This window comes from Anopheles maculipalpis, chromosome 3RL (genome assembly GCF_943734695.1).
Source record: "Anopheles maculipalpis chromosome 3RL, idAnoMacuDA_375_x, whole genome shotgun sequence".
Taxonomy (NCBI): Eukaryota; Metazoa; Arthropoda; class Insecta; order Diptera; family Culicidae; genus Anopheles; species Anopheles maculipalpis.
Genome location: NC_064872.1, coordinates 55,621,999 through 55,642,390, shown reverse-complemented (window position 1 = coordinate 55,642,390; position 20,392 = coordinate 55,621,999). Strand labels below are relative to the sequence as shown.

General features: G+C 42.2%; 1 protein-coding gene across 1 annotated transcript; it reads left to right on the top strand.

Moving 5' to 3' along the window:
• The first annotated feature begins 5,136 nt into the window (after nt 1-5,136).
• Nucleotides 5,137-18,073, top strand: LOC126561624 (dipeptidyl peptidase 4). Its single transcript, XM_050217884.1, has 17 exons — nt 5,137-5,193; nt 7,905-8,141; nt 8,239-8,342; nt 8,420-8,618; nt 8,697-8,771; nt 8,838-8,890; nt 9,142-9,356; nt 9,430-9,724; nt 9,817-9,946; nt 10,034-10,222; nt 10,284-10,408; nt 10,497-10,672; nt 10,741-10,951; nt 11,053-11,238; nt 12,087-12,244; nt 13,384-13,589; nt 17,922-18,073. The coding sequence occupies exons 2-17, from the start codon at nt 8,034-8,036 to the stop codon at nt 18,057-18,059; spliced, it is 2,568 nt and encodes an 855-aa protein (XP_050073841.1). The 5' UTR covers nt 5,137-5,193; nt 7,905-8,033; the 3' UTR covers nt 18,060-18,073.
• The last annotated feature ends 2,319 nt before the right edge of the window (nt 18,074-20,392 follow it).

Sequence of the window (20,392 nt, the reverse complement as noted above, 5' to 3'; positions counted from 1 at the left end):
TGAGAAATTGATCTTGACCAGAAGTAATGGTGCATCTATTGTCCCTAACCCTCCTTATCAGAAGGAACGTGCCAAACAGATTGCCCACTACCTACCACCGATAGGGACAAATACAGCCAGCAGAAATCATTATTACAGCCTTTCGCACCGATTAAATACATCGTCAAAAATAGACTCCGTTATTACAAGTGACTAATTTTAAAATGCAGACAGAAACATTGCACAATTGGCCATTGTTGATATGAAACTCATTTTTCTTAAAGATTAGGGGTTTATTATCTGTGCACCGATTAACTATTAAGTCTAATTACAAATATAAATCAATATAAACTTTGGTGACAACTCATATTTAAATTTGGTTCATAAAATGAAAATGAATTTATTGAATTTTTTCTCTAGTTGTATACATTGGATTAGATTGGATTGTTAATCAATGTGACTAAGACGAAATACCTGCTTGCTGGAGGCTCTGATTGTGATAGAGCCCGAGTGGGAAGCAGCGTGTTAGTCGACGGCGACAACCTCGAGGTAGTAGAGGAGTTCTGCTATCTTGAGACTGTCGTAACTTCGGATAACGATGTCAGCAGCGAAATCCGGAGACGATTGTACAGGGGAATCGTGGCTACTACGGCCTTCACCGTCTGCTGAGATCCAGAAGACATCGAGACCGTACGAAATGAGAGATATATCGCACACTGAATCGCCCGGTGGTTCTATATGGCCACGAGTTTTGTACCATCCGAGCGGAGGACGCAAACGCTCTTGGCGTGTTTGAGCGTCGGCATCCTCCGGACCATCTTTGGCGGTGTGTTCGAGCATGGAGTGTGGAGGAGAAGGATGAACCACCAGCTTGCTTAGCAATACGGAGAACCAGACATCTTGACGGTGGCAAAGGCGGCACGAGGCGTCGGGGAGCACAGCGAGTTTGTTGGCTGGATCAGGTGAAGGGTGACCTGTTGGAGATCGGGTGCCTACATGGATGGGAAGCTCTATTGTTGATCAGGCCGTGTCACGACGACGTGCTCTATAAAAGGGCAGGCCAACATCATAATGATGATTTGTATACGTATTTGTATTTGAAAAATGTCCGCCTTAAGGATAAACATAAGGCAAAGGCTGAAAAATCTTGTGAAGTAACTAAGGGATATAATATCCTACATACTAATTAAGCACAGTGTTCAACTAAAGTAAACTTAAATTTGATCCTGACACATTTAACAATTATCTACAGAAAAGTAGTAACGAACGAAGGGGTTGTAAGAAACATAATGAATAGGGAGTGGAAAAAAGTAAATAAATGAAAATAAAGATTAAAATAGAACAGGAAAATCGATAGCGGGAGAAATTTAAGGATGTGTTGAAATCAAAACAAGAGTAATGGGAATTAAAGTTTCGCATACTAACGTGTAACGGTTGCCCCGGGGAGAATCTAGAGGGACGCAACCAGGGATAAACCGAGGGTCGCGCGATCGTAGAACATACAAGAGAACACGGGATAGTAGGTGTGGTGCGTCAGTCTCTCTGATCAAGAAAGAACCAACGAATAACACCTGGAATCTAATTAGCCTGCTTGCTAGAGTTCCGTGGTGTCCCATAATCTTGAATGTGGTAAGGGTGGAGCTACCGATTAGATTAACCTCATAAATGTCTAACAGGTTGGTTGATAAGTCCCCGGTCTGACACATAGATGGCGCCGCTAGTATTAAATGCATATTATTTTAATATAGCACCAACCTTCAAATGATTTGTGTCAAAATTTGACGTCTGTATGCCAATTAGTTTGTGAGACAGAGCGTCTTTTGTCAAGCAACTTTTGGTTGCTTGACGAACGAAAAAAGAACGAAGAAGAAAAAAGTGTTGTTCCACCAAGACAACGCACCGTGCCACAAGTCATTGAGAACGATGGCAAGAATTCATGAATTGGGCTTCGAATTGCTTCCCCACCCACCGTATTCTCCAGATCTAGCCCCCAGCGACTTTTTCTTGTTCTCAGACCTCAAAAGGATGCTCGCAGGGAAAAAATTTGGCTGCAATGAAGAGGTGGTCGCCGAAACTGAGGCCTAATTTGAGGCAAATCCGAAGGAGTACTACCAAAATGGTATCAAAAAATTGGAAGGTCGTTATAATCGTTGTATCGCTCTTGAAGGGAACTATGTTGAATAATAAAAACGAATTTTGACAAAAAAAATGTGTTTTTCTTTGTTAGACCGGGGACTTATCAGCCAACCTGTTAAACACATCTAACATCTAGTAAAGAGCCGCTGCACTTTCACAACTCTGGCATTCCAGAGTAGTGTTGAAGGAGCCCAGACTACACCAGGGGTCTGCGGTATTTCAATGAAAGGTTCAGTGGTATTTGTTTATTATGTAGTCTAATTTCCTAACTTACTCTAACAATTCACGCGAATTCAATGACTCACCGTAATGAAGATTGCCTACATTTTGGCGTACGCACTCACAAAGAGCATAGGATCTCGTCTAAAACACACCAAATAAATCAACATTGATTACAACTCTGTTTTTCTTTGTTTAAATTAGAATTCAAATAAAGTATTAGATTTAAAAAACGCTGCTGAAAAAAGATGTAATTCAAAGTAATTCAACGGTTAGCGGTTGAACAAAAATGAACAATAGGCATAACATATTTCACAACCAAGAAGATTAATGTCTAATTTTTTGTTAAATATCACGCACCAGACCCACTACACCAGATTAACTATTTAATATCAGAGCTTGTATTCAACTAACTCCCAATCCCATCAATCCGAGCTTTTATACATATTTTTTTTCAATGTCTACTGAGATTGAAGTATCTATTTTAGTCAATGCCGGCTGAGATTAAACTATCGGGCAATTTTGAAAAGAAAATAGTCTTATTAGTATTCCAAATAAGGATGATACACAATTTTAGCTTCAAACTAATCCACTTTTTTGTATTTTTTTTGAGACGTGCTTTCCATTCGGCATGAAACATGCTCAACGGAAAAATAAAATTGCCTAGATAACGTAGGGCTAATCACGTGCAAGTTTATCTGGGACTGCCGTCAGCAAAGTGTGCCGTTACCGAAACTGATCGACATTATTTGTTGTCTGTTAATTATTGACTCTATTGCTTCAGTTGCACTCTCAACCGTTAATAATTAAAGTGCGTACAATAAAGTCATGGAAACATGTGAAGAAAAGCATTATAAAAAAACAATTGACTATAGTCACTGCCTAGTCCACAATTCCAAGCATTAGAAATAAAGCACCTTTTTACTACACTATCAGAAGTACCAGGCGCCTCCTTCATCTTTCGCATGATTCACTACATGAGATACCAGGCGCCTCCATAGCGAAGGTATATTGGAATATAGGCATACGATTTTTCACCTACCCAACACGGATAGGAGAGAGTGAGAAAGAGAGAGAGAGAGAGAGAGAGAGAGAGAGAGAGAGAGAGGATTAGAGGTTATTCCTGTTAAACACCCACAACTCAGGAAGGTTTATGAAACTTTTTGATTTAATTAAAAACATGTTAATTTAACCGAAGTTTGCAAGCGAGAAACCTCTTTCGTTGCACTGTAGAAGAAATCCATCATTCTTCCACGGTGCATTGGTTACCTTGGCAACCGTAAGAAAACCGTTACACAGTGATCACTCCATTTGAAATTCACCACGTGGTGCCACGTGTAAACGCACGTGTACGATTTTTTTATTCGAATTTCGTATGCTCGTGCTAACCTATTATTTAGGGGAAAATTTTATTTAGAATTGTAGAATTTTTTTTTGTACCACTCGAAAATACCACTCAACATTACGATTACCGCAGTACGGAGGGCTTAAAAACGTTCACCGTTTCTTTACGATTGCCAGTCCCGAGGGGTCATTCTCTCTGCAGCGTGACCTGCAGAAAACTTACCGATGGATGAATGGTCCACTTGAAATGTCGCCTGTCGGAGTTGTAGGTGGTTTGGCTTCGTTCGCTGCTTTATGCCATAATTTTTGCCAGCTTAAGGAAATCGAATGTATGTGGCGTGTGAGGACAAACGAATAATGACTGCAGACCGTAATACGTTTTTTTTTCTCCTTTCGCATATATGTTCGACTGCGGTTTGGGAGGGGTGGTTGTTCTAATTTTACCGCTTATTGTTGTTAGATGTAATGCGACTATAGAAGCTAGAACGTGGTCTTATGTCGCAAAACGGACCGAAAAAAAACCGTGCCGTATTTGTCTTATTGACATATTTTGAAACATTGACTTTTTTTGTATATTATTGTGTGCAAAACAGAAATAAAAAAAAGAAGGAAGGCAAAAGGAAAAAAATAAGTATATAATAAAACTAGATAATAAGCGTCAAATCTAAACCGGCAGTCATCGCGATCGTGATGAGTCACGGGGATATTTTTAGACCGGGAAGGTGTGTGTACTCGGCCACAACTTAGCATCGTCATTCGCCGCTTCGCACGTCAACATTATCTTGGAGAGTGTGACCTATTGCGGGGCTGTACGAACCATGAACCATCGTTGGAAGACGAACGACACAAACATTAAAACAACCAAACCACACACATTTATATGTTAAAAAAAAACACATCCCGACTAGTGATGGTGGTGCTGCTTGGTGTCGTCACAAGGCGACGCTGCGACAATTTTAAATTTGTCCACAAAAAGTCGCACGCTTGGCGGAGTACCATCACGACCAAGCGACGCTATATGCCGGGGCGAAAACGGTTCGTGCTGTGTGTGTGTGCTGGTGTATGTGTGTGTGTGTGCCCGGGATGTGACAGGAGCCAGTGCTAGGCTTCGGTTGCGGATGGCAACGGAGGTGAGTGGGAGGGGAGGGGGGAGGTTGGAGGAGGGATGGAGGTCAGGCGGTACAGAGAGGAATGGGAAAATTTTCTCACCATCATCCATCTCAGCAGCCAGTGTGGCAGCAACACTCAGCCGATTGAGGAGGCAAAAGGGCCGCCGTGCTGTTTGTTGCGTGTCAGTAGTAGTATAGTGTTAGTCGCGCCGTTGGCCTTTTTGGCAGGAAGGTGATTCTTTTTAGTGGTCCGGCCATCGACGGACGTACGTCGCTACGTTTGCCGGAGCAGTCCGTGGATGGGAAATTGTCGGTCGGGTTCGGGTTTTTTTTTTTTAAATGGTGACCGAATGACGGTGCTGGCGGTCGTGGTCTAACAATCTTTGGCTGTGTGCTTGCATGAAAGGTAAAGGAAAAAAATGTGATGGAAAAAACGTTGTGCTTCCCCCTTGAATTTCTTTCTGTTGCATCCGACCTTCGTACGCCGTGCTTGGTCCTGGGCCCACAATGTCCCAGGGTTTCGGGTGAAGAAAATTAGTGATAGTTTTGGCTAACGTTCGCAAAGTCCCACACCAAGGTAAAGCAAGTGTTGTGTTCAGTGTGAAAATTTAGTGTTCAGGAAAAGGGGCAAAAATCTACTTTCACCAGGGTCCTCGCTTGGTTGCGGTAATCGTTCCCCCCCCCCCCCCCCCCCCACAAAAAAAGAAACGAACACTCCAAGCTGCTGCTTTTGCCTGTTGAGTAAACGAGAGGCACCGCTTTGCGTACGCGAGTGCAAGCGAGAAAGCGATAAGGATTCCAAAGCGCGAAGAGAGTGAAAATATCGCAGCCTACGAAAACGGTGTGTGGAAACGGTGTGCAGATGACACAAGGAAGCCAAAGGATACTACGATTTTTCCATCAAGAGCGTTCCCCAAGCTGGAGAGAATAACGTGCTAACGTGCGAGAAAGCGGTCGAAAATGGGAGCGAGGTGGTGTGTCCCGCGAATATCCCGGTCCTCGAATCCGGAGTGCTCTCTTCGCGTTATGCTGGGGTCGGTTTACTCGGGGTTATCCGCGTGTAGTGCGCAGGTCCGGTGCTTCTAGTGCTCTTCAGCTCAAACCCCCCCTTTCACCATCACCCTAAACTACGTACCCAAAAGCCGAACCAAAGGGCCGAGGTGGTTAGGGGAGAAGGGGAGGGGGAGGGGGTCGAAAATACCGAACGGCGTTTTGTCCTAGGCGAAACGGAACGGACATTGAACAACGACGGCTCGGCGACGACAACATTTGCTCTCCAACCAGTTATGCTCACCGTGTGTATATGTATGTGACAGGTGCGGAGTTCTTGTGGGAAGCAGCCAACATTGATGGGAAAATTTGTTTTCTCACCGTGCGCGTGTGTGTATGTCCATCCCCGTTGTTGAGAAGTGTATATAGTGCGTGATTGACTGACTGGCCCATTCTGTCCTTATTCTTTCTCTCGGCTTGGCACTGAAGTTGCCGTTTGCCACTCTTTTTGGTACGGGGGTTTTCTCTGCCAGTGAGGATTCTCCGCTCTTTAATGCGAACGAGTGCCGATAAATCCTGATCGCGCCAGGATTGTAAAGGGAAGTTATGCGCGTTACCAGTGTGTGCCCAACGTGGACTGACTGGTGCGGACGGTGTTTTCGATAGGAATTGGTTCTATTTTAGTTTTAATTATTTTTCCCTCGCCTCGTTCCTTTCCGAGATGTTCGTAGTCGTGCGGAAACTTCACTCCTCTCACTTGGTGCGAACCGCGGACGCCGCCACCATACTCCAGCAACGAAGGACTGCTACGAAGGTGGTAATCGAGCAATAAATTACAAACGTAAGGCTACCATTAAAAAAGAAGGTTCCATCCAGCACATCATAGCCAGCTGAACGAAACCCAAACGGTGGTTACCCATGAAGCTAACCAAGTTCCAAAGTATAATTAGTGCATATTTCATTGAAGATGTGACAACTGTTATCTGTAATATTCTTAACATTGGAGCAAAAATTACAAACTTGCCATTGAAGTTCTCCATAGGAATTCCACATATGTCCTGCCGAAAATGGACGAATTTACACAGATTACAAACCGAGGCTTATATTATGTAAAGGAACCTTTTGGTGGTGCTCTATTAGTGTGTTGGAGGAGAGCAGCCAGCCTACTGAGGTATGCGGAGCTATGAAAACAGTTGCTTCTTGCTTGTGGACCCATAATAGCGTAGTTGCGTGAGCACGTGTGTGGTGTATTGTTGGTGACTTTGTTCTTAATGCGCGGGACATTCTATATATATATATAGAAAATGTGATAAACAAATCCTATCAAAACTAACACATCCATTTGACTCCCTTTTTATCGTTATTTGTTATCGGGTGCTAATTAGCGTTGTGCGAATGCTTGTGTAAGATGGGAAATGAGTGAATGTGTGCGCGTAAAAAATGTTTTCCTATTTTCCCAAGTGCATCCGTTTTTGGTGGACTAAGCGCATGAATGAAAAGGGAAAAAATTGCTTGGGTAACACGCTTCTGATTTGCTTCTTTTCTTTGTCTACGTCAAATGATAAGGAACTCTTAGCACATATCATTAAGGGAAACGCAAATGTTTGCGCTATACATTAAAGAGGTTGAAATACAATCTGTGCTAATCGGCAGAGAAGCCTGTCGAGTGTCATTAAATTTAATTTGTGATGCTTTTTGACCGAATCAGTTCTCCAATAACCCTCGCGACAAGAATGGCCAGTTGGAGTGGCATAAGAGTATCGATCAAAAGTAGGCAAGTTGTGTGGTTGCATTCGTCTTTTACGTGAGAACCAGTGTGTGAAGAATGAATGGGTGAAAATGGTAGGAGCATGGGTTTTTAAATAGTTATTTAAATCCAAGCACAGCGCTAGGCCAAAATTGCTTCTTCTGATGGCGTTCGTCCAAAAAACTTTGGACAGGTGCAAATCCTCCATATACGTGTGCTATTTACCGATGCAATGCGTTCCAACAACGAGCACCATTAGAAACCTCTTCTATTTAATCGTTGTTTATCCTGTTTTCTTAGCCCTTTAAAATTGGAACACATTAAATAACCTAAATGCTGTCTTTTTTTTTGTTTGCCCATCTTGCCCATCTCTCTTCTAGCGTCACCAAATCGGTAGGAAAAACGAAGAATTTATAAATGTACGACAGGACTGAATTCAAAGACGATCAAACCAAAGCAAGAAGAAATCGTGGCGGGTTTTCGAAACTATAGCACCTCGGAATTCTGTAATGCACGCAAATGTGCATACAGATCGGGCCGGGGGCGGCGGAGGATCGTGGCGCCTGCCGCCAGATGAAACATTGCAGGTGGCCGACCCGAAACAGAAGGAAGAACAGGTACGCGATTGCGGAAGATGGACACTGTCAGGCACCCAATTTTATTAAAACGAATCTTGTGCGTGTGTGCCTGTTTTTTTTTTTCCTTTTGTCCTAGGATTTATTTCCTGCCGAAGGACACAATTGGAGAAGCATTGTGTTTTCGCTGCTAGTGATAGGATTTGTCATAACCGGTATAATAACGGCAATATATCTGCTTGGGTAAGAAGGGTTCAGGCTTGATAGGATGGGTGCCAAATGGGAGCTGATTCTTGATTCTTAACGCCTTTCAACGACAGCTATGTTGACGAACTACTCTACTGGTCGGGGCGACGGATGAAGTTGGACGAGTTTCTGCAGAAAGATATTACCCCTCAGAGGCTACCTTCGGTGTGGATCAACAATCAGAAATTTGTATTCCAGGCGGATGATGGAGGCCTTGCTGTTTTCGACACTGCCACCAACAGTGTAGCCACGCTAGTAACAAATCATACTTTGGTAAGCCCTAGGAGGATCATTTGTCTGAAGCGTACAGTATAGTTTACAATTTCTTCTATCCATTCTTCTAACCCGCAGAGACAAATTAACGTTAAAGGCTACCACTGTTCTCATGATTTGAAGTACGTTTTGTTTAAGCACAATGTAAAGAAGGTAATCAAAATAATTGGATTAGCTGTAAATGAGTGTTGTAATCGAATCTTCGTTTTCCATTTCCAGCATCATAGGTTATCTTTTACGGCTTTGTATACTGTATATGACGTATCGAATGAGTAAGTATAAATCCTTTTGATTAACTTAAATAAGGGTGGTGCAATTGCTTATTGGAAACAATAATACCCGCATACTATCTATACCCTTACTGAGTTGTTCCGAACAGGGTAACAATAATGCTCCTCGTTTGGCCCACCTTCTTATTTTCAATTGCTTTGCCTCTATACTCACCCTCCATAATCTCCCCCAGTGGCGAAGGGTATCGTTTTGAAAGAATTGAATTGAATCTTATCATGTCCACATCTTGCAGCCATCACATGCCGGTGCGGTTGAAAGAATCCCCCAAGGTTCAACGTGCCCGTCTTCAGCATGCGTCCTGGGCTGGCAACACTACCGCTATGATAATAGTGGCCGAGAACGATATATACTTGAGACAATCACCATCAGACGAAGAGGTTTATCGCTTAACTTTCACTGGAGAAGAGAACAGAGTCTATAATGGTGTACCTGACTGGTTATATCAAGGTACGGCACGCTGCAACAACTTCAATCACATAAACAAAAAAAAACTTGATCTTCCCACCTTCCCCTTTCACAGAGGAGATTTTTGAGTCTTTTAGTGCTTTATGGACCTCAGTAGATGGCACGCACCTCATGTACGCCACGTTTAACGACTCGCGAGTTGGCATGATGACTTTTCCTTGGTTCACGTCGAACACCGTCATTGCGGCAAGCGGCGAAGGCAACCGTGAGCTTTTCCCCGTGTCGAAAACTATACGCTACCCAACGCCGGGCTCGGTCAATCCAGAAGTTTCGCTGTGGGTGATGGATATAAGTAATGTAAGCAATATACGAAAATGGGAAGTAATCCGTCCAGCTGCTCTCGAAGGACAGTAAGTATCTCCCAACTCCTTTTCCAATTGAAACGCTTATTCCGGTCGATTAATATCCGTTAATTTCGTGTGCCTTCCTTCGCCGAACGCAGAGAACACTATCTAATATCAGCTAGCTGGGTAGGAAACTTAAACGAGCACGTGTCGGTGGTGTGGATGACCCGCTCGCAGAACATTACGGTCGTTTCCTCCTGCTACAGCCCCACGTGGAGATGTGTCGAGGTGCGTAAAGTGAAACACGACAGAGTTTGCCCATTGTATGACATGCTAACTAACTGTGACGAATCGTTCGTGTCCATTCCTTCCTAGCATCATTCGGAACGGGCACCAGAAAACGAATGGCTGGATATATTACCTCATCCGATATTCTCACCCGATGGGGACAGCTTTCTGTTTATGGCGGGCATACAGGAGACGGGCACGGAACACTTCACCCACATCAAGCACATCACAATCACACAGCAGCGCATGGCTGTGATTTCCCACGGCCGCTATGAGGTGGGGCACATTGATGAAATTGGCGTTGAATGGTACTAAACGATCATGTTTCGTTTGATAGGTGATTCGCATTCTTGCCTGGGATACGGTCAACCACCTGGTCTATTATCTAGGTACGCACGAGAAGAAACCCGGCCAGCAGCATCTGTACGTGGTGAAGGATCCTGTCAGCGAAGAAGTGCGAAGGTACTGGTTCAGATCAGATCACTGCTCGAAACAGTTAAATGGCAATAATGAATTCTCCATCTTTTGTTTACATTTTGCCGTGACTCAGGACGGAACCTACCTGCATCACGTGTGATCTTAGTGATGTTCTGTGGGGCAGTCGTTACTATTACAGCAACTGTTCGTTCTTTGATGCGTTCGTCAGCTCCCAACCGTACGTTTCGCAGCACATTGGGATATCCTTCTACATTCTCGAGTGTAAAGGCCCTGGTCTTCCGCTAGCGGGTGAGTAGCGAAATTCGATACTGCTCGAAAGTCCACCTCCTAACTATGCCTTGGCATCCCTTTTGCAGTGGTACACGCCGCACACAATCACAAGCTCATGCGAGTCCTGTACGACACGAGACCGTTCTTCGCGAGTAAGCTGCAAGAATTGGCATTGCCGTCGCAACGGTCGTTCGAAATACCGCTACCACATGGTACGAGAGCGGCCGTACAGCTACTATTGCCTCCGAGCTGGCGCGAAGAACTTCGGGATGCCGCCTTTCCCGTGCTGGTTGAGGTGTAAGTACATAGGACAGAGTGCATCGGATGAGAGGCACTGCAATGCAAAATATTGTCTCACGTGTTGCCTTGTCCGCTTCTTTGTTTCCTTCAATCGCTAGCAATGGTAAGCCCGGATCGACGTCCGTGTCGGAAGAGTTCAAAATTGACTGGGGTACGTACATGTCTAGCCACAACGACGTAGTGTACATACGGCTGGACGTGCGGGGTGCCCGAGGACAAGGCAAACAGGCGTTGTACCGCCATCTAGGCGGTGTTGAGGTGCAAGATCAAATCGCAGTGCTGAGGTAAGTGAGAACATACAGTGGAGGACATTTTTAACTTGCACCAAATTGGATTGTACTTATTTTTTTATCGTGAAACCATGGTCGATTGTGTTGAAATAATACCTGAAAAAGCTAATACCGCGTAGTGACACAACTTTGTCCGAATGATTTTTTGAACGTACAGGATGCGAAATTTAAATTAAACAGCCCGCCAACATTAACCAATTGTTGGTATCTATTTTTTGGGATTATTCTAAAGTATATTGATTTGCTTGTGATAGAAAAAAATGTTAAAGAATTACTAGTTCTGTGGTAGTTGACATGTGGCTTTTCCCCCCAGTTATGGGGAATCTCGGGTCAGAAAACCCATTTAGTTCTAGAATAATTAAACCAAAGCAGTTACGAAGTGCCCTCGATATACAATCCGCATTAGGCCTCAAAAACGGATTGATCAGCTACTGCACATGCGTAACAACATCTTGAAGGACATTTTCAGACCTATGGCCATTGAAGCAATGTTTGGAGTTGAATGGATGACAACTATTATAATAAAAATAAATTACACGACTAGCAGCTAATCTTCTTACAAGTAAAGGTTTGAGCAAGTGGTGGAGTAAAACTGTGGATGAGAATATTATTGGTCTACATTTTGAAGATCTATTAAGCTTGTATTTATTATGATCGAAACTAGAAAACAACCAAAAGGGAATCCTACTTTGCATTAATTCTTAATAACTTTTTCCAGTAACATACATTTCCTTTAGACATTGGGCCGGTATACAAAACCAAATAATACATTTCTTTCAGTGACAAAAACTAGATGGTTTGACATATTCTTCATAATCCTGCTCTCTTTCATACATCTACAGGTACCTCTTGGATACGCTAAAATTCCTCGATGAAACGCGTGTTGGAGTGTGGGGATGGGGCTACGGGGGATACGTCACAGCGATGATTCTCGGCTCCCAGCAGCACGTCTTCAAGTGTGGCATCTCGGTATCGCCCATTACCGATTGGCTGTACTACAGTAAGTATTGATTTGAACATGTAACGCCACAGAAATAACGATATAAAGTATGCTTTTTAAAGCAAATTAGAGGTGCTAGTGTTGGACGAATTGTTCGTTAAAAAAGTATGTTGTACCAAACTCATGTTGCAGATCTTGCAGCCGTTAGCTGGCGCATTAGTCAATTTAAATGCTCTGTCTTGACTTCTGACTATTAAATGATTGTTAATGGAGGTTCAATTGAGGTTGGCCGAAATAAAATGTATTGCATAACGTTTGTAACGGCGGTTCGGTGGTGAGGCGTTGGTCTTTATATGGCAGACTATTCGATTATCGTGGTATCAATAAGTCTAGTAAGTTCATTCGATAGCCGGTGCGACCTAGATTTTAGATAATTTAGCCTAGAAGAAGAATGAGGTGTGTAAATTTACGTGCTTTCTGCTCGAATGCGTCATATTTTGACTTATAACGCAATAATTTCAAATATACAAGCAGAAAATGATTGTCTATTATTCGGAAACGAACATTTCGGCCAAAGATTTTCTATCCTATCGATCTTCTGTACCCGATGCTTACGATAAACGTGTTATTTTACCAGGCACAAGTAGCTGGTTACTTTGGACCTGGTCGTCGCCTTGAAATCTATAGTGTAACTGGTTACTTTTGGACCTGTTTTCTTTTGGATTTTTTTTTTATTTGGAATTTTGGTGCTGATCATGTACCTGATGTAACCAGGTTTTTTAAATTTCTGGACCTGGTCAGGTGCGTTACTTTAATGTAACGGTTCCGATTCACCAGGTCCATCGGTACTTTCCCATCACTAAAGACTACAGTTACCAAGATCCTAGTTTCTACTCCGTCCCTTCCGTTGAATTCTACGATCATACAAAATTATCAGTTGCTGGAAACCTAGAACCCTCCATGTATTTGTTTTCTTGCAAAAGAGAAAACATGTTGCCAAAGCCAAATTTGCAATGGCTATCGCAGTTTTTTTTCTGGATCTCTAATCTCTTTGTTCTGTATGACCAAAATAAAAGACTGTGTTTAGCCCAACCAACTGATAATTGTACCAATTTTATGTCATAAGTCATACGTCATTAGAACGTTAAACTTCCTTTCTGTTTGTCCAGCAAAACTAATCTACATTTTTCTCATTCCAGATTCCATATTTACCGAACGAATTCTCGGCGTGCCGGCCGAAAACTATAAAGCGTACGTCGAAGCGGACGCCACACAAAAAGGGCGCCAAATCCCGTCATATTCGTACTTCCTAATACATGGCCTAGCCGACGTAACTGCACCGTACCAGCACGGTATCCAGCTGGCTCGTTCCCTTTCCGAGTCCGGGACGATATTTCGATATTTGGTAAGTGTGCTTGCTGCCGTCCCGCAGTGACGCGGCGTCCCTTTAAGGGTTGCCACTGAACGAACTGTACACGCCACTGGGAAATAACTTGAGTCGCTACCCCTTTAATACGACCAAATGTTAAACCGTGCTTGTAATAACGTACGGCTATAGACTGAGTATAATGACTGACCGAGCTTCTGAGTGAAATGATACTCAATTCTACATCATACGCGACCCCATTAAGCGTAACCGTGAGCACTGCTTCGAAATTTAATGCTTGGCAAGGACATCGTAATGTGTTGCCGATTCCTGGTGCAGGTGAACAATACGATTGCAATAGATTTTGTTAACCTTTATCAAAAGCCTTAGTCCAAATACGTAAACGATGATACCATTTCAACAGCAAACAAGTTAGCGTTTCTAGATAATTGGCCAACATTTTTCACTAGTGTACGTGCGAACATAGGTCCGCGCAATGCTCTCACACAGCAGCTGTTGCGACTTAATTACATTTTAGCGCAAGTTTTGTTTTGTTTCGGTTTTTAAACTATCACATGCATAAGTTGAATCATTTTTCGGTAATGTTTAATTGCTCTATCCGACAGTGTAAGCTCTTTTTGTTTCGTTGCTTTTTTAAACTGCCACTTACATTTTGTTTCATTTTTCCCCTCTTCTATTCCGTAGTGTTTCGATAGGTGGCATTTTATTAGATTTTGTTTTTTCCCCTCTTTTTGGTAGCTAAATCCGTTTGATTCTGATAGTTTTTAGTGCATATCAATTATTAAGTTTGTTGTGCTTATCCCTAGGCTTTTCTCTAGTTTGAATGAGTTTGCTTTAGCCCGGTTAATTTATCTTCTTTTTCAATATAGCAGCAACTATTTTCACAACCCAGTTTTGTTTCCACAACATTAGTTTAGTTCGACGAAAATGGAGGACCTTTGCAAGATACTGACAAAATATTTAGTCAATTCTGAAACACTGAATCGTAACAACATCATCATACGTTGCTGTCAAAGGAGTTTCTCAAAACGATATCATAATGCCGCGTGAAGTCCCATTACTGACTAAAAAAATCTTCTTTGAAATTTCCAATGTTGCATCAATTTCCAAGTGACGGGTAAAGTAAAACCCCCATATTTTTTCAATTTATCTACTTAATTTTGGTTGAAAACGAAGCTATCACATTGCAATACCAGAGGCGGATTAAGCCCTTAAGTCTAAGCGGAAATGGTTCTGAAAATGACCCTTTCGTCGAGTGTTCTGTAATTGAACATCCTGTGACTGGGTGTAAAGTTGAATTGAAGGCCTTTGACGGAATGGATATCGGGACCCGAAAGTGTTGAACGGTGGGGTAGGAGTGAGTGCCTTTGATATTTTTGAAGACATGTTGCTGACAAGCGCCGCTCAGTCCGCTTATTAGAAAATCCGCTTCTGTGCAACTTTTTTTGATAACTCATTTCTGGGTGTGCTCTTAAAGGTGCAAAACTAAAACAGTGAAAAATAAGCGTCTTATTTAAAGTTAAAATACAGAAATAGAATAGAATAGATTAAATGGTGATGTAGGCGACAGCGGCGCCGGTCTTCAAACGGCAGGACCGGGCTTCAAATCCTATCTGGACCGTCCCTCTCGTAGTGAAGACTGATTTACCTCTCTACGTGGTATTCATAAGTCAATACGGCCATGCCGTGCTTACGAAAAAAAAAAAAATGCATAGTGTTGCATACGGGAACAAAACGAAGCATCCGCCTTTGGGTGGATCGACCACGCGAAGGACTGATCGAATCCTAAACTATCGCGCAGTTCCTTGGCGTTATCTAATTTACATGGATCAGACGGATAGGCTTATTCCTGGGTCAACCAGGTCCAAAGTTCGGCTAGCAACGATTTCGCTTTTACGCCAGGACTTGCAAGTAGAAGTTTTCAAGAAACGTTTCAAGTTTCAAGCGTTTTCAAAAGCGTAAGAAGAGCGTACGCCATCCTCCCACCACAATCTGGGGGCCTACCACGCCTCCTCTGACCGTGTGGACGGCCTAAAAGGACTTTCTGAGCTGGGTCGTCCGGTGCCATGCGTATAACATGGTCTGCACGACGGTGAGGTCGTCATAAAGTTTGTACAGCTCATCGTTGTAGCGGCTGCATCATTGTCCTTCCACACATACGGGACCAACGATCCTTCTGAGCATCTTCCTCTCGAACGCGGTTAAGAGGGCTTCGTCTGTTTTGGACAGGGTCCATGTCTCAGAGGCGTATGTGAGTACTGGGACTTTTAAGGTACGATACAGTCTCAGCTTCGATCGTCGCGACAGGTTTTTTGAGGTGAGATGTTTCCTCAGGCTGAAGAATGACCGGCAGGCCGTCAGCATCCCAGCGCGTAACTCCGTCTTTATGCTGTTTTCGGTGCTGACTTTTGACCCGAGATAGGTGAAGTTTTGGACGACTTCAAATTTGCGGTCACCTATCCGTACATCACCCCCACGTAGTTCCGGATTTCTTAGTAGGGCCGCTGATGGTGCCACCATAAATTTGGTCTTTGCCTCGTTAATCTACAACCCGAAATTTTCTGCCGCCTGCTCGATCCTTTGGAAAGCCTCTGCTACCTGGGAGAGCCCCAGACCAATGATGTCTATACCATCAGCGTATGGATTTGGGTTAACTTATAAAAGATGGTTCCCGAAGTCTCCACCTCCGATGGCCCTCTCTAGCACCAAGTTGAATAGGAGACAGGCGAGCCCATCTCCCTGACGCAGGCCTTTGGTGGTAGCAAAGGACCCTGAGAGTTTTCCATCCACCTTCACCTGGCACGTGATGTTGGTCATGGTCATTCTAACAAGCCTGATCAGTGATCAGTTTGTCCAGGATTCGAAAAGAGCTCATTCTCCAAGATTTACCGCATGGTGAAGATCTGGTCAGTGGTAGATTTTCCGTTTCGGAATCCTCTTTGTTAGTTTCCAACTATCAGTTCAACGAATGGTACAAGCTTATCCTGAAAGATTAGGGAGAACGTTTTGCAGGCGGTATTCAACACCGTTATACTCCTGTAGTTGTTGCAGTCCAACATATCTCCCTTATTGTATATGGGATAGATGATGCCAAGAGTTCAATCGCAAGGCATCGATTCGCTATCCTATACCTCATTAACGAGTTAAAATTAAAAAGCAGCATTAAAAGTCAAAAGCACTTGGATGTTCTAAAATGGTTCTTAACTGTTGTACAGAGAGATTCGAATGACATTAGAAAAACGTTAGCAAACCATTTGAGAAATCTTCCTTAAAAAATAACGTTTTAATCAGTGGTGAAACATCCAAGTATGCATGTTTGTCCAATGTCCAATGTCCAATGCAGATTTTGTGAGCTATTCTCGATGATAGTGGGTTATACTCGAGAAACTATGGCAACATTGTCCACGAATATGAGAACGAATGGCAAGAATAAGATGGAAAGGGCGTCAAATATCAACCATAATATTAACCATACCACCATAATATTAATATTGACCATTTTCTCTTCATTTCCGCTTTGAGCATTTGATTGCCTTTTTTCTTTCGGAAATGCAATATTAAGACGTTAAGAGCAGTGTAATATGAAGCCTTGGCGAAAATGGTTTGATAAATAAATCAAATAAATAAACAATATAGTACTTATTAAAAAATATTATAATAAAAACGTTTTTAAAAAATTGTTATATAACTATCAAGGATCAAGAAATCCTAATTCAAGTGAACACTTCGTTTTTTTGTGACATTTATTTAGAATTTTTGAAATAAAACTATTTTTACTGCTATATTTGACGATAGCGGCGCCGGTTTTCAAACGGCAGGACCGGAGTTCAAATCCCATCCGGACCGTCCCCAGTAGTGAGGTCTGACTATCCAACTTACGTGGTATCGGCAGTCTAGAAAAGCCATTTCGATGGCCGGCATGACCTTAGAGGTCGTTACGCCAAGAAGAAGAAGACATAAAAAATATTGCATAGTGTAGGCATCATTCGTAACCAACAAATATGGGATGAATTGAAAATAATTAACAGTGGGTCATTTATTAAGCCCGTCACTGTAAGATTGACAGCTACTACAAGCATACGAGATGAGCATGTTTTACTATTTCCACTACATTTATGGACACACAAAACCACAATAGCCTTAGTACTTTGTTGAACAATTTTCAACTCACAAAACCAAACAACAACAACAAAAAACCTAGTTTAATAACTTTCTGTTTTTCTTTTGCATCTTGTGCAGCCTTTGATTAATTAGATTTTCCTCCCGTTATGAAATTAAATATGTTTGCACTACGGTTGAAAAATAACCATCTTCTCTCTCCTATCACACTTTCCTCATCTTCCCTTCCAGAGCTACGCCGACGAGGGTCACGATCTGACCGGTGTAATAGAGCACGTGTACCGTTCGATGGAGGACTTTCTGCGAAACTGTTTATCGCTCGATTCCGACGAAGACAAACCAACCGAATCTCACGTGCCCAATGAGTAAAGCACAAGGGCAGCAGAACAGACCGCAAAACCAAACCGGGCAAATCAGAAAATTGAATATAAATGTTGTGAGACTTGTGTTTACACTCTGCGTTTAGGTAACATAAAGGTTGTTGTGTTTTGTGTTGTTATAGTTATAGTTTTCACGCCTAGGCCGAATTTTGCAAAACTTTATTGCGCTAGCTATTAACGACTTCGATTGCCATGTGTGTGTGTATCTCTCTCTCACTCTCTCACCACATTATAGATGGACGTACAGTAACTGATAGGTTCTAAAGACATAGACATATCAGAGAAGTATGGTAAAAATAGTAAAAAAAAACAGGAGAGATCCGCAACCGCAGAACAAAGCACACGAAGAAAATAAACGATGTCACTCCGCTAAAAACACCCGGAAGACAGTAAAACGTCACACAAAAAGTGGAAGAAATGGCGGAAACACATACAATGGCGGCACAAAGCTCCATTTTATAATTGTCTGTGTGTGTGTGTGCGTAGAAAATGCATCGAATTCTGTTGCTGAGGGCCGTTATGAACATCGTTATGGTAAAAGCAAGCAAAGCGCAGAAATAAAGAGCAAAAAATGAGCTACCGGTAAAGGTAAAGGCAAAGAGATAACAACAATTAAAAGGAGAGCTTTCGGAAGACAATGAATATAGACGCATATGCGTGTTTGCAAAAAAACCAAAAAAAGAAATATACACAACACATGCAGAAGCAAGCAAGGAATAGACAGATGAAACAGAAAACACACAACAAAAAAAAACTGAAACTAAAGTCATCCAATGGCAACAAACTGGGTATATGCAGGAAGATTAAAAACAATGAACAAAAAGAAGACAAAAAAGAGAAGAAAGCGAAATAAGAAGCATTGTGAAATACGGAATTTAAAATAGCAAAGCAAACGAATCAAATCGAATTGATGAAACGAAGAAACAGAAGAGAAAAAAATAACAGTCCTACTTACAATAACGAAACTGATGAGTGAGTTTTTTCGTCTCCTTTAACGTCTCTATTTAAGTGTAAAATTGTAGCAAATCAAAAACAAACAATGAAAATCGAAAACTAAAACAGCGAATCAAAAAACAACCACATGGCACCACCCAAAACATATTGCAAATTTGTTGAAAACACACAACACAGTACAGCAACCGACTAATAGTAACTTAACTTTACAACAAAACAAAACAAAATAGCTCTTAAATTTGCGCCCATCGCAAAACGTATCTACAGCAAGTGGTAGCTACTAGGGATTTAGTTTAACGTTATTCTCTCGCTAAGTAACTAAGTAAAAGGCTAAAAAAAACAAACAAACAGCTGTGCAAATCGTTCAAGGCAATGCCAACACTCACACGTGCAGTCCACGAAGTATGTAGATGAATCGCAAAAAGGATCCCCAGCAAGAAGCAAAACACACACACGCGCGCGCTCGCGTATCTCATAGCAAATCTTCTTCCCGATTGTTATTCGACTTATTAAGCATGGTGAGCATGGTACCGGGCAGGAAGAAGGAATGAACGAACGGAAGCCACACTTACCAACAACAACAACAACAACAACTGCAATTAAGAACTCAGATGGTTAGAACAAGCATTAACAAGTAACACGCATAAAAAATGTGGTTATGTGTGTGTGCGTGTTTGTCCTGTAGGTGCAAAAAAGCATTGTGTTTGTTGTCCGTTGCAGCAAGATGCAGCAGACAGTTAGACGGCAACAAAAGAACAAAACGTTTTAGAGCGTGCAACGGGGAAATCGAGGAATTTTCATAGTTATTTCACGTCATAGTTGTTAGAATTACTTACAGCAAGAAGAGCAATCCAGCAGTAAAAACAAAAAAAGAAACGAAAAGAAAAGAGGAAAAAATACAAAGAAAGATAACAAAGTTAAATAAGCAATTATGTCGAAATGAGGCCGTCTGCAAAACAAAAAAAAAACAAACAAAAAAAGCAAAAACGAAAGTAGGAAAAAAGAGAGGGAAAAAAAGGATACACGTGGTGCACTGAAATAGTGTAAATTGTGCAGCTAACACGTTGTAAAATATATTCATCGAAATGACTTGTCATCGGAATGAATGGTGCAAAAAGTCATAACTTTTTTCGTGTTACGGTGCCCAAAAAAGTTCCCAAACAAAACAAACAAAACAACAAAAAAAGATAAAAGAAGAAGATATTTAAATACATGGCGAGGATGCTCGGGCGCGCCTGCAATTGTATGGTAGTTTAGGGTGACGATACTGAATTAAATACGTTCGGTGTGATCCAAACAAATCCAAGCAAACGAATGCAATCCGATTCTTCCGTTTACCTTGTGTTAGTCAGTTTCGAAATCGATCGA

What these genes read in the sequence shown, in the direction of transcription:
- LOC126561624 (XM_050217884.1), top strand. Translation starts at nt 8,034, where the DNA reads ATGCACGCAAATGTGCATACAGATCGGGCCGGGGGCGGCGGAGGATCG. An exon ending in TTAAGCACAATGTAAAGAAG is followed by an intron (nt 8,772 to 8,837) that starts GTAATCAAAATA and finishes TTCCATTTCCAG; the next exon opens with CATCATAGGTTATCTTTTAC. An exon ending in TACCGATTGGCTGTACTACA is followed by an intron (nt 12,245 to 13,383) that starts GTAAGTATTGAT and finishes TTCTCATTCCAG; the next exon opens with ATTCCATATTTACCGAACGA.